General features: G+C 63.7%; 2 protein-coding genes across 6 annotated transcripts in view; one reads left to right on the forward strand and one right to left on the reverse strand.

Moving 5' to 3' along the window:
- Window positions 1-1,742, reverse strand: part of MYO18A (myosin XVIIIA) — a 35,784-nt gene extending 34,042 nt beyond the window's left edge. For all 5 annotated transcript variants that reach the window (XM_032200661.1, XM_032200659.1, XM_032200658.1 and 2 more), the window contains exon 1: window positions 1,703-1,742. The gene's annotated coding sequence lies outside the window, so the exon portion shown is untranslated. The remainder of the gene's footprint in view (window positions 1-1,702) is intronic.
- Window positions 1,743-6,057: 4,315 nt separating this feature from the next.
- Window positions 6,058-10,931, forward strand: CRYBA1 (crystallin beta A1). The gene is made up of 6 exons (XM_032200665.1): window positions 6,058-6,106; window positions 6,742-6,806; window positions 7,708-7,826; window positions 9,491-9,632; window positions 10,274-10,416; window positions 10,583-10,931. The coding sequence occupies exons 1-6, from the start codon at window positions 6,076-6,078 to the stop codon at window positions 10,728-10,730; spliced, it is 648 nt and encodes a 215-aa protein (XP_032056556.1). The 5' UTR covers window positions 6,058-6,075; the 3' UTR covers window positions 10,731-10,931.
- The last annotated feature ends 435 nt before the right edge of the window (window positions 10,932-11,366 follow it).

Consider the following 11,366-nt stretch of genomic DNA (forward strand, 5'->3'; position numbering starts at 1 on the left):
GCTCCCGACACGGGGACCTGAAGCGCAAGTTTGCCGGCCCCTGCCCGCCCCACGGTGCCGGCGGTGGGACCTAGAGGCTGGAACCCACCCCCTCGGGACCCCCATGACCCCCAGGTTTGGGGACAGCCCTGAGGACCAGGGAGCTGCTGGCAGCGATGTCCAGCTGTTCCCATGCAGCGGCTGACCTGTGCCACAGCTCCTCGCCTCCTTGCCGGACGCCGGCACAAGATTTCCGCAGAAGATTTAGGGGGTTTCCAAAGCTCTCCACGCTGCCTGCCCTTACGGACAATGCCGGGATACGTCACGAGGAGAACAACTCCTTCCAGCGCCACCGGGCTCTGCCCAAAGCTGGATTTTGGGTCTTCCCGTGCAGGAACCCGGCAGCAGAGGACGTGGCTGGCTGGCAAACGCGTCGCCGTGCCGGCAGAGCTTCAATGTGTCACCCTGGGCTGTGGGGTGTGCGTGCCCGGCGCGCCCCAGCGCCCGCCTCGCCCCAAACCGGGGCAATAAAACAGCCTGAGCATTACAAAACACCGCTGCAGAGCAGTGACCCCGCCGGGCTCTGCGCTGGGAACGGCGGCGATTCAGCAACCGGCTGGTGGGGAAGGAGAAGTCCCCCGCTGCAGGACACCCCCTGCAAGGGGGCTTCACCCCACTGCCCACACGAGGGGTTGCCAGCAGACATCCAGCTGCCCCGCAGCACGTTTTGGGACCCCATTTTGCAGCGTGACCCCCAGCAGGGCCCAGCCCACAGCAAAGAGCTGAGCCACAGCTCGTCAGCGGGCAAAGTCCAGGGCCGGCGCAGGCGCTGCGGTGATGCTTGGCTCTGCCCAGGGCTGGGTGCAAGGGTGGGGGTCCCCTGGTTCCAAGGGACCCCCAAGGCGAGGGAATGGTGGCTGCTGCTCTCCTGGCGTGCTGTGGGCCCACGCTTTTCAGCATCTGCCCTAAGTTTAGCTCCAACACTCGTTGACCAAGCGATTTGCATCTCAGAGGCTGGCTGGAAACCACACTATTTCTGGACACGCGTCCCAGCCCTCGCCGCTCTATATATTGCTCCCCGGGCAAATTAACGCATCGGCAGGCACCGCAGTACCCAGGGGCTTTGCCAGCCCCCCTCATTTGTTGTAAGACCACCCCTTTGGACACCCCACGGCACCCTCAGCAAGGTGACCCGGGTGCCAGGGGACCACTGCTTAGCGGCGAGCCAGGCGAATGGCTTTGAGTGCAATTCCCTGGCAGCACGGGGGGGCCCAGACCTGCATTTTCTCCCTGCTGACACCCATGCGAGCAGGATCAGGCCGGCTGCCCCCCCCGAAAAAAAGGAAGACAGCATCTTCCCCCAGCACCCCTCACCCCCAAATGCCCCCCATGGGGGGCGCGCACAGCTCCCGGCACGGCACGGCACGGCTTGGCACGGGGAGGGGGGCACCCAAGGGCGCAGCGCACAGCAGGGGAAGGGAGGGGGGGGTCAGGAAAGAAGAAAGAGGAGGAGGATGCACAAACACGGGCACCGCAGGACAACAGCGCCCCGTGCGCGTGCACGCCGGCGGGGGGGTGCACGCGCACGCGCGCGCACGCACACCGGCGCGGCCCGGACCGGGGGGAGGGAAGGGAAAAAGGGATCCGGGGGGGGGGGGGAGGGAGCGCGCTGCAGGAGCCGCAGCCCCGTCCCGGTGCCGGTGCCGGGCGCTCGCTCACTCACCCGGAGGCGCAGCGGGGCCCCGGCGCTGGAGGCAGCGGCGGCGGCGGCGGCGGCGGGGCCGGGCCCCGGTGGCGGCGGCGGCGGCGGCGGCGGCGCGGGGCGGGGCGGGGAGGGGCTGGGGGGGGCGGCTCCGTACCGGGGCGGGCACTGCCGGCTCTGCGCGCGCCGCCCGCAACACCGGGGCGCGGCCCCGGGACGGGACGGGATGGGATGGAGAGGGGCGGCTGGGGGGGCGAGGTGCTGCGACCCCCCCCCGGGAGGGTGCGAGGGATGCGGGGTTCGCCCCGGTGCGCGCGCGCACGCGGCGCCGGGGTGCGCAGCCCCGGTGCGCGTGCACCCGGTGCACGCAGGCACGCACACGCGGTGCGCGCACACAGCCGGTGCACGCACGCACGGAGGTGGCACGCGCCCCTGGTGCACAGACAGCGCGCACGCACGCATCGGTGCAGGCACACCCCCAGTGCGCGCACACAGCCTGGTGCACACACACACACACACCCCGTGCACACACCCCCAGTGCACACACACAGCCTGGTGCACACCCCCAGTGCGCACACACACCCCCAAAGCACACACACACACCCTGGTGCAGGCGCACCCCCAGTGCACACATAGCCACAAATTGCACACCCCCCCAGTGCACACACACACACACACACACACAGTGCACGCACACACCCCCAGTGCACACACGCACCCTGGTGCTTGCACACACCCCCCCGGTGCACACACACAAATTGCACACACCCCCAGTGCACCCCCCCACCCCACCCCAGTGCACTTACAGCCCAGTGCACCCAGCAACGCACCCACCTGGCCACAAGCTGGGTTGCACACTCCCCCCCCCGAACACCCCCAGCACACACGCACACTCTTGCACAGCCTTGTGCACGCTGCTGGTGCACGCAGAGCACGCTCACACCCCCTGGAAGTGCAGCACAACGCGATCCTGTGGCACAGCCCTGCAGCCCCCCAGCGCACGCAGTCCCCACCCCGTGGCACATCGCACCCCGCGATGGAAAGCACCCTGGTGCTGTAAGGAATTCGGGCAGTTTCTGGGGCCAGCCTGCACGGTGCCCGCAGCTGGCAAAGGTGCTGCTTTGGGGGTGTGGGAGCAATGAGGTGTGCGTGCTCCTGGGGTCCCCCTTTTTCAGAAGGATCTAACCAAGGGCAGTCCACCCAGCAAGGGGAGGGTTTCAGGCTGACCATGCCTGTATACACCAGTGTGGGCTGAGCTGGAGAATCCAAGGCAGGAGGTGGAGGAGCTGCCTGCAGAACCATTTCATAGCTGGTGCTTCTCCCCATGGCACCTGTCCCCAGGAGGGCTGGGTGCAGGAAGCTGATGGCTCCAGAGGATGCCCGCTGCCTCGGACAGGAGGCAGCACGTGGTCAGCAACCAGCACCAAGCACCGCAGTGCCTTTGTTATACCCCTTCCACTCGTGTCCAGCTCTGGGCAGTGTGTCTGTAAGGTTAGGCACAGCCCAGAAATGCTGCAAACCCCCGTTGGGACACCCCAGCATACATGGTAAGGGCTGGCAGCCTGGGGAAGCTGGAGAGAGCTTAGGGAACAGGGACCCTATAGTCAGGCAGCCACAAGCTCGTCCCAAAATCACTATTCAGTGTTCATCTCTGCCCCAAAGCCCTACATGGACAGAAGGACCCATGGCACTGGGATCTGCCCCCAGTTCCTCCCTGCTGTTTCCCTCAGCTCCCAGTCCCGGATCCCAGCAGCAGATGAGGCCCAGCCCTTGCAGCGATGGAGGACGGCAGCCGTGAGCGCAGCTGCCTGCTGCTTTTGTGGTGCTCTCCTTTTGTCCTGGGCACGTGGCGCTGAGCGCAGGGAGCCGCGGCCAGCTGGAGAGCGGCAAGGGGGACGGGCGAGACGGAGGGTTGGTGGCTGAGGTGGCTTGTCCTGCTGCAAGAGGACGTGTCATGCTACTGTACCTCGGTGTCCTGCTTCCCAGCACAGCCCGGCCGACAGTTAGAGCCTGCGGCAGCTCCTGCTCCCTTATCGCAATGGGCAGGCAGCAGCGGGGCTGACGTCGGTTGGAGCTGACGTTGGTTGGGGCCGCTGAGCCTCAGGGCAGCACCGAGGGGCTCACAGAGCCTTGTGTGCACCTCCCCAGTGAACACCTCCGTGCACATGGCAAAACGCCCAGCACACGTCTGCGGGAGCCTGTCTGACCCCACCAACCCTGCCCTGAGCAGCCCTCCCTCGGCACGGAGCTGTGCGGGGCTTTACTCAGCAAATCCCACACCCTACAAACTCCCTGTGCTGTGCACAGCTTTATGGGGTGCAGTGGGTGCTGGCAGCATTTTGGAGTGCCCACGGCAGGCGCAGACGTCTGGCCACGGCAGCGAGGGCCCCGAGTTGGGCTGGGAGGGGAGGCAGCCGCTTCGCAGCGCCACGGGGTTTGCTAAATAGGTCACTGCTTTTTTATAGTCTCCGGGATCTAGAAAAACCAGTTGTTCCTGACAGCCCGCGGACCGACAGCGCTGTGGCAGCAGCGGTGGCTCCCCAGGCCCTCGCTCCCATCCTCCCCTGTCCTCGGCGGGGGGATCTGCCCCCAGGAGGGGCTCGGTGTGAGCTGCAGGGGGGACCTGCAGCACCCCGGGTGCCACGCTGTGGCCATGCCCGACACGAGGTGGTGCATAAAGGGGGTTTCTTCCCCACCCTGTTTGTGGCCGGTGCTGGCTGCCAGCTCGGGGCTTTGCCCAAGGACCATTTGTGGTGTTTTCTGTTGACAGATCGGCTGTGTGTGGGTGTAGGGGTGTGCGGTGCCGTACACCCCCTGCACACTGCTGCACGCCCGCATGCGCCAGCTGCAGCACTGCCTGGCCGGGCTGAGCTCTCCCTCTAGTGGCACCACGCTCCTGGCAAAGCCTCCATGCCCGCAGGGCATACCCAGGGGGCTGGGGGGGGCGTTGGGGATGTGCTCCAGCCCATGTCCCCCTCTGGCAGGGTCCCCAAAAGGCATGCTGGAGGATGTGTGTGCTGAGAGGGGTTCACATGCTGCTGGGGAGGGTGCCCCGATTCACCTGGGGACACTTTGTGGGCTGTGTTTCAATGGCTGGGCAGAGGGCAGCTGCCCCCCACCCTGAATTTACTGGGATGTGACAACAAAATCAGCCATTGTGTCAGTGTCAGACCTCAGCAGCACTCTGCTTCCCCCCATTTCACCACCCCGACCCCCTTAATTCAGGGTGCCCCCATCCCCACCCCCAAGGACGACCCCAAAGCAGGGCTGCCCCGTCTCCCCACACACCCCACCCCGGCCATGCCGCCCTGCCGGGGTCCCCGCAGGCCACGCGCCAGGCCGGGCTGTGGGCCGTGCTGACGGGGCGCTTTGTTTTGTGCTGCGAGGACAAAAGGGGCAGTCAGACGCGGGCGGGTGGCGCTTTGTGCCGGCAGCCATGCGCTGAGGCAGCAGCCCGCGCCGCCACGCTCGCCTCCTGACCCCCGGCGGCTCGGCCTACGCCCGCCATGGCACCCACAGCCCGTGCCCACCGTGGCACCCCACAGGCTGCATCCCCCACGGCACCCTCACCCTGCGCCACCCGCCCCGCCATGGCCCTGAGGGAGCCCTGCGGGGAAGGGGGAGCAGGACCTGGTTGCCATGGTTACTGTGAGGCTTAAGGCCTAGGTGCGCCAGGTTGCCATGGTTACCGCGAGGCCTATAGTGCCGCCCAGGCCTATGGCAGCCCTGCCGCCCCCAAGGGCTCTGCACCAAGGCCATGGCGATGCTGTGTGAGCTCAGGCAGCGAGCACCGTACCGAGGGCCTGGTGTGGCTCTGGGGACATGTGGGCAGGGGTCCCGCAGCTCCCACCATGTTGGAAGGAGCAGCCTCACGGCCCCCTTGCTGCCATGGGGCTGTGGCTGCCCCACAGCCCCTGTGCCACCCCACAGCCCCTGTGCCACCCCACAGTCCCTGTGTCACCCCACAGCACATGGGGTGGAGGCACGGACCCTCTATGGCTGGCAGAGCGAGGTTCACCCAGACAGTGCCACGCTGTCCCCCCCCTGTGCTCACCTGCACCCAGGCCAGGCCAGCCCCGTGACGGCGCAGTGCATTGCCCCTGGAAAATGCCAGAAGAGCCAAAATGTTGAGTCATTCACACCCAAGATTATCTGTGCAAACAGCCGCCTCGATTATTTTTGTTATGATCAATTTTTTTTTTTTTCCTTTATTATTATTTTTTTTTTTCCCCAAGAATGTGGCCGGGCCCATGGGGATGAGCTGCTGAAATCTCTGGGGATCAGCAGAACAATGCCAGCCAGAGCATTGTGCTGACGGCTCCGCAAATGCTGGCAGCGGCTCCTGGCCAGCAGCTCCCTATAAAAGCCGGGCCGCTGAAGTAGGCAGACATGACATGGGCGAAGCAGCAGTACCGCCTGAGCTAGGTGAGTCCTGGGGCCGGCCCCGCTCCACCCCAGCCCCTCTCGCCCCGTTGCCACCGTGCAGATGCTCCTCTCCGGTGGCAGGAGAGGAGCCGGAGGTACCTGGAGGGCCCACACGTCCCCGCTGGCAGCTTGGGCATAGCGGGTGGCAGAGAGCCCCCCGTGATGTGGGATATCTCCGTGCCCAGCACCTGCCTGGTGGGGCACAGCATCCCTGTTGGCACCTCAGGCTGTCCTGATGTGAGGAAGGAGTGCCCAAGGGAGGCATCACCAGGGTAGGGATGGTAGCAGAGGGTCCCTTGGACCTCTCCAGTACCAGGGCAGAGTGTGCTCCCCAAACTGTCTTGGGGTTTCCTCGCCATGGTTGGGGGAAGAAGTGGACCAAGCGCTGCATCCCGGTGTGAAATGGGTGCACGGGCTCCGTGCCATGGCTGGGAGGAGGGAAGGGGCCCCGTGGTGGTGGTGGGAAGGCTGCGGGCAGGACGGGGCACCCCATTTTGTCTGTATCTCTTGAGCCACCTCTGTGCCCCCCACACCGTCCTGCAGCTGGCGAGGATCTCACGGAGAGACCCGTGAGTGGGCAGGGGGATGCCGTGGCAGTGCTCTGCAACACCGATTGCTTTTCCTTCCTTCCCCAGATACCTTTCCAGCAGCAAAGATGGCTCAGACAAACCCTCTGCCTGTCCCCATGGGCCCCTGGAAGGTACGTCCTTGCACCCGCTGCCTCTCAGGTGTGGAGGTGGGAGACAGGGAGGGGGCAAAGCCGGTCCTCCCCAGCCAGAAAAGCTGCACCACAGGGCGTGAGGCCGGGGGAGCCAAGAAAACAAGGCACAGGAGCATGCCTCCTGCCTGCTCAAACACCTCTGGGGAGTTCATAAGCCTCTTTGCAGCACCCTGGCCTGGCTGTGCCCTGCTGTGACAAATTGTGCCGTGCCAGGCAGCTACTGCAGCCCCCAAAGCCACACGCTCTTATTGCCCTCCCCTGCGGGTGAAGGCACGCTGGCAGGGTGGGCATGGGACTGCAGGGCACAAGGGCTGCAAAAGGGGCATTGGGCATGGTAGGGCAAGGTGGAGAGCAGCCCTGAGGGCACCAGGGATGGTGACAGCACTGGGGACAAAGCCAGTTCACAGAGGGAACCGAGAGGGAAAGGAGAAGCACGTGTGCAAGCAGGGCAAAATCCTGCCAAAGCATGGAGAGGACAGCGTCAGCCACAGCCCCCGGGGAGTTCCCCCCTCACCCTTTTCCCGTTAATCCTCTTTGCCCTCGAGTGTTCAGAGCAGAGGCTGGGAGAAATGCCAGCCACAGCTCTGCCACCCTCCCGTCCCAGAATGGTTCCAGACGGTGCTGCTGCCCCAGGGACTGATCTCTGCAGGGGTCAGCAGGAGAGCGGAGCAGGGTCTGGCATGTGGCTCCCTCAGCACCAGGCAGGGCGCTGCGGGGCCAGCAGCACCGGGATGCATGAAGGCATGTGGTGCTGCATCGAAGCCCAAAGGATGCCAGCTGGCTCTTCCCCAGATGGAGCATGACCCTCTGGAAAAGCTGCTGGTTCTTTTGGGGCCACTGCCGGGCAGTTCGCAATGTGGCAGCTCGTTCTCTGTTCCAGATCACCGTATACGACCAAGAAGGTTTCCAGGGCAAGAGGATGGAGTTCACCTCGGCTTGTCCAAACATCATGGAGTGTGGTTTCGACAACATCCGCTCCCTAAAGGTGGAGTGTGGCGCGTGAGTACCCGGCTGCCCGTGGCGTGGGTGCTTTCCCAGGTGGGGGGCTGGCAGGGCAAGGGGTGCCTGAGCACGTGCAGGGCTGGAAAGTCTCACCCCACTAAGCTGGAGACAAGCACTGCAGCCGGGGGAAGCCAGGTACTGGGATCCCACCCTGCCAGGGCAGAGCAGCGAGCTCTGGGCAGCACCAGCACAGACACAGGGCCAGGGGACAGCAGCAACACCTTTGGCATCATCTAAAACTGCCTCCCGCGGTCTGGGAGCAGTCGTGCTGTTGTTCCCCAGTGCCCAGCATGGATGATGCCCGAGGATGCAGCAAAGATCAGTGCTCAGTGAGGGGCTCTTGGCTCACGAGCTCAGCCTGGCCCCCGTGCACCCGTGTAACCCCATGAAGCACCATGCCTAAGAACCCCATTTCTCATCCCAGGGCCCAGCCCTGCTCCTCAGGGCCATAGCAGAGCCTTCCTGCAGCCTGAGCTGAGCTGCCCCGGTCACTATTAGGGTATGGAGCAGAGCCAGGCTTCTCCCTGCACGCAGGAACCTTCCTGTAACAGGCGAGACAGCTCTCGAGCTGCTCCGAGACGCTGTGCGTAAGGAGCAGTCCCCATGGCAAACATCCCGCTGGGGCTGGGGAAGCAGACAAGATAGATTTGCACTGCTATATTTAGGATTTGTAATGCTAATGGGATTACCGCAGCATGCGTGCTCGCGCCGTAATCAGCTCACTGCTCCACTTGACGTGTTCCCAGCCAGGCTGTTCACCTTGCTTCCTCGGAGGCTGACTGCAGGGCATGGGACCAGGGCTGAGTTTTGGTCAGTGGCAAGAAACCCTCAAAACCCCCACTCGGCGTGCCCCTCAGCATCCCCTCTACCCCATAAGCAGGCCTGCAGGATGCATAGCGCTGTGCCTCCCTCCTTCCAGTCCCCAGCCCAGTCTCTGCCTCCCTGCTTCCCTCAGCTGTGGATGTCCCATCCCCAGTCCCCATACAGGGACGTGCCCAGGAGGGGTCTGCACCCTGTGGGGTGCCCGGAGTGGGGGCAGGTGCTGGGCAGGCTCTCGTGTGAGTGTGCAAACTGCATTCTGTGGGGTGGAGGCATCCCTCTCACCTCCTTGTTGTTTTCAGTGTAGAGGGACCCAAAAAGTGAACAGGCAACAGCTCCCAGGCCTGCCCAGAGCCAGGTTGGTTCTGCCTGGTTTGGGCATGAGGAATTCAGGTCTTTCCAGCTGTGCCAGGCTGTAATTAGGAAGTAAGGCAGAAATGAGGTGTTTGGGAGAGGACAGCCTGCTGGAGACGTCCTTTGGCACCCTAACGTGATGCCAGCCCACGCAGACAGCCACAGAGCTCTGCTGGGGAAGCGAATCCCCACCGAGGTTTGCAGGCTGGGCCCCTTGAGGGTGGGATCCCACCTCCTGCAGCAGCCAGGGGATGCTGGTGATGCCATGCTGAACGCCTCTCTGGCACTAGCCAGGCTGTTACACCCTCTCTGGGTGCTCTGCCCACATCCAGCACCGTTTCCTCTCCTCCCAAGCACCCGGGCTTGCGGGCAGAGGCCAGACCTCAACCTCCTCCTTGCACCTACATCCACGTCCCGGTGCCAGCCCCGAGCAGGATGCCCAGAGCTGCTTGCAGGAAGCCCTGGCAGCCCTCACTCTGTTTTTGCAGCTGGGTCGGTTACGAGCACACCGGCTTCTGCGGGCAGCAGTTCATCCTGGAGAGGGGAGAGTACCCGCGCTGGGACGCCTGGAGCGGCAGCAACGCCTACCACATCGAGCGCCTGATGTCCTTCCGCCCCGTCTGCTCTGCCGTGAGTGCCCCCGCTCCTGGGCTGCCTGCAGCCTCCTGTCCCGGCAGCAGCAGAGGCACAGGCAGGGCAGGAATTGCCCCGGGCAGGGCAGGAGCTGCCCCCAGGTGTCTGGGCTGCAGCAACCTCTGTTGCCCCAGCACGGAGCCAGGCAGGGGGCTGGAGGCAGCAGCGGGCTGCACAGCAGCTCCCAGCTCGCACGTCTCTGAGCCCAGGCAGAGCAAAGGCTCCCAGGCAGTACCCCCAGACCAAGAGACTGAGGTTAGGAAGGGCAAAACTGCTGTGCCAGGGGCTTTGCAGGCAGCAGAGGCTCTGAGAGTGGGCTCAGCTCCTCCCCTAGTGCCCAGAAGGATTTGCTGTAGCTTTTCTGTTTTCTAAAGCTTTAAAGGGAATTTCTGTGCCTGCTGTAAAAGAGCAGAGCTGTTACTGATGCCTCCCAGGACAAGCCCTGATCCTGCCCCAGCACCTTCACACCAGCCCCGGGGGCTCTGAACATCCCCATCCCTTGGGCTGCGCACACAGCCCCCAGGAAACCCTCCAAACTGTGCTGTACGGGGGGGGGGGGCAGCCTTTGTGCCGCTGCCCCAAATTGTGTCTGGGGAGGGCGCACTGCCTCCCCCTCACCCGCTGCTCTTCCATCCCAGAACCACAAGGAATCCAAGATCACCGTCTTCGAGAAAGACAACTTCATCGGCCGCCAGTGGGAGATCAGCGACGACTACCCCTCGCTGCAGGCCATGGGCTGGGCCAACAACGAAGTGGGCTCCATGAAGATCCCCTGCGGCGCGTAAGTGACGGGCAAAGGGCCACCAAGCACCAGCGTGCCTGGGCTTAGCAGCAGGGACAAACCACGGCCACCGCTCTGCTGCCACAGCCCGAGGGGGGACGCCCCGTAACTCCCTTGCTTACCTCTCGTTCCCCTTACGGCCGCCTGACGACTCCGTTTCTTCCAGCTGGGTTTGCTACCAGTATCCCGGGTACCGCGGCTACCAGTACGTCCTGGAGGCCGACCACCACGGGGGAGACTACAAGCACTGGAGAGAGTGGGGCTCGCACGCCCAGACCTCCCAGATCCAGTCCATCAGGCGCATCCAGCAGTAGCTGCCCGACGCCCGGCCCCCCAGCTCTCGAGCACATCTTTGCAAGGTTTCTAAAGCTCACCGGCTCCCTTTTGGTGCTAATACTCCCCCCTCCTGAAATAACGCCCCCTTCTTGTACTGCAACTGCTTTATGGAACAACACTCCTAAACGGTACCAGCTGCCACAACTGCCAATAAATGTGACTGAAAGAAAAAGATCAAACCAGCCTGGTGGGTGTTTGCTGTTGTGCGCTTGGAATCGAAGTCGCGCGTCCCCATCCCGGCCCCTGCAGGGCTCCCTTCCTCCTCCCAGCCCTCCCCATCCCCCTGAAGGTATGGGACACCTCGCCCCATTCCCCTGCAAGGCCAAGCAGTGCCCAGCACTCACATACACACAACCACGACCACGCGTGTGCTCCATGGGCAGCGTCACCCGGCCAGCAGCCACGCAGCATCCCCAGGGCCAGGGGGATGCTCCGTAAGAACGCAAAAAAAAAAGTCACACCGACGCCCACAAACTTTAAAATTTTTATTCAACAATTTACATCACTTATTGTCTGTCTTAACGTATTCGATCTACACAAATTTCTTTTTTTTTTTTTTCCTGATAAAATAATAAAATTTGGATAAATTTTGAAGACCTGTTGGTGCAGAATAA

The sequence above is a fragment of the Aythya fuligula genome, chromosome 20, assembly GCF_009819795.1.
Source record: "Aythya fuligula isolate bAytFul2 chromosome 20, bAytFul2.pri, whole genome shotgun sequence".
In the NCBI taxonomy this organism is placed as follows: Eukaryota; Metazoa; Chordata; class Aves; order Anseriformes; family Anatidae; genus Aythya; species Aythya fuligula.

Coding starts and splice junctions, on each gene's coding strand:
- CRYBA1 (XM_032200665.1), top strand. CDS start 6,076: ATGGGCGAAGCAGCAGTACCGCCTGAGCTAG. Junction 6,107..6,741: donor AGCAGTACCGCCTGAGCTAG/GTGAGTCCTGGG, acceptor TTCCTTCCCCAG/ATACCTTTCCAGCAGCAAAG. Junction 10,417..10,582: donor ATGAAGATCCCCTGCGGCGC/GTAAGTGACGGG, acceptor CGTTTCTTCCAG/CTGGGTTTGCTACCAGTATC.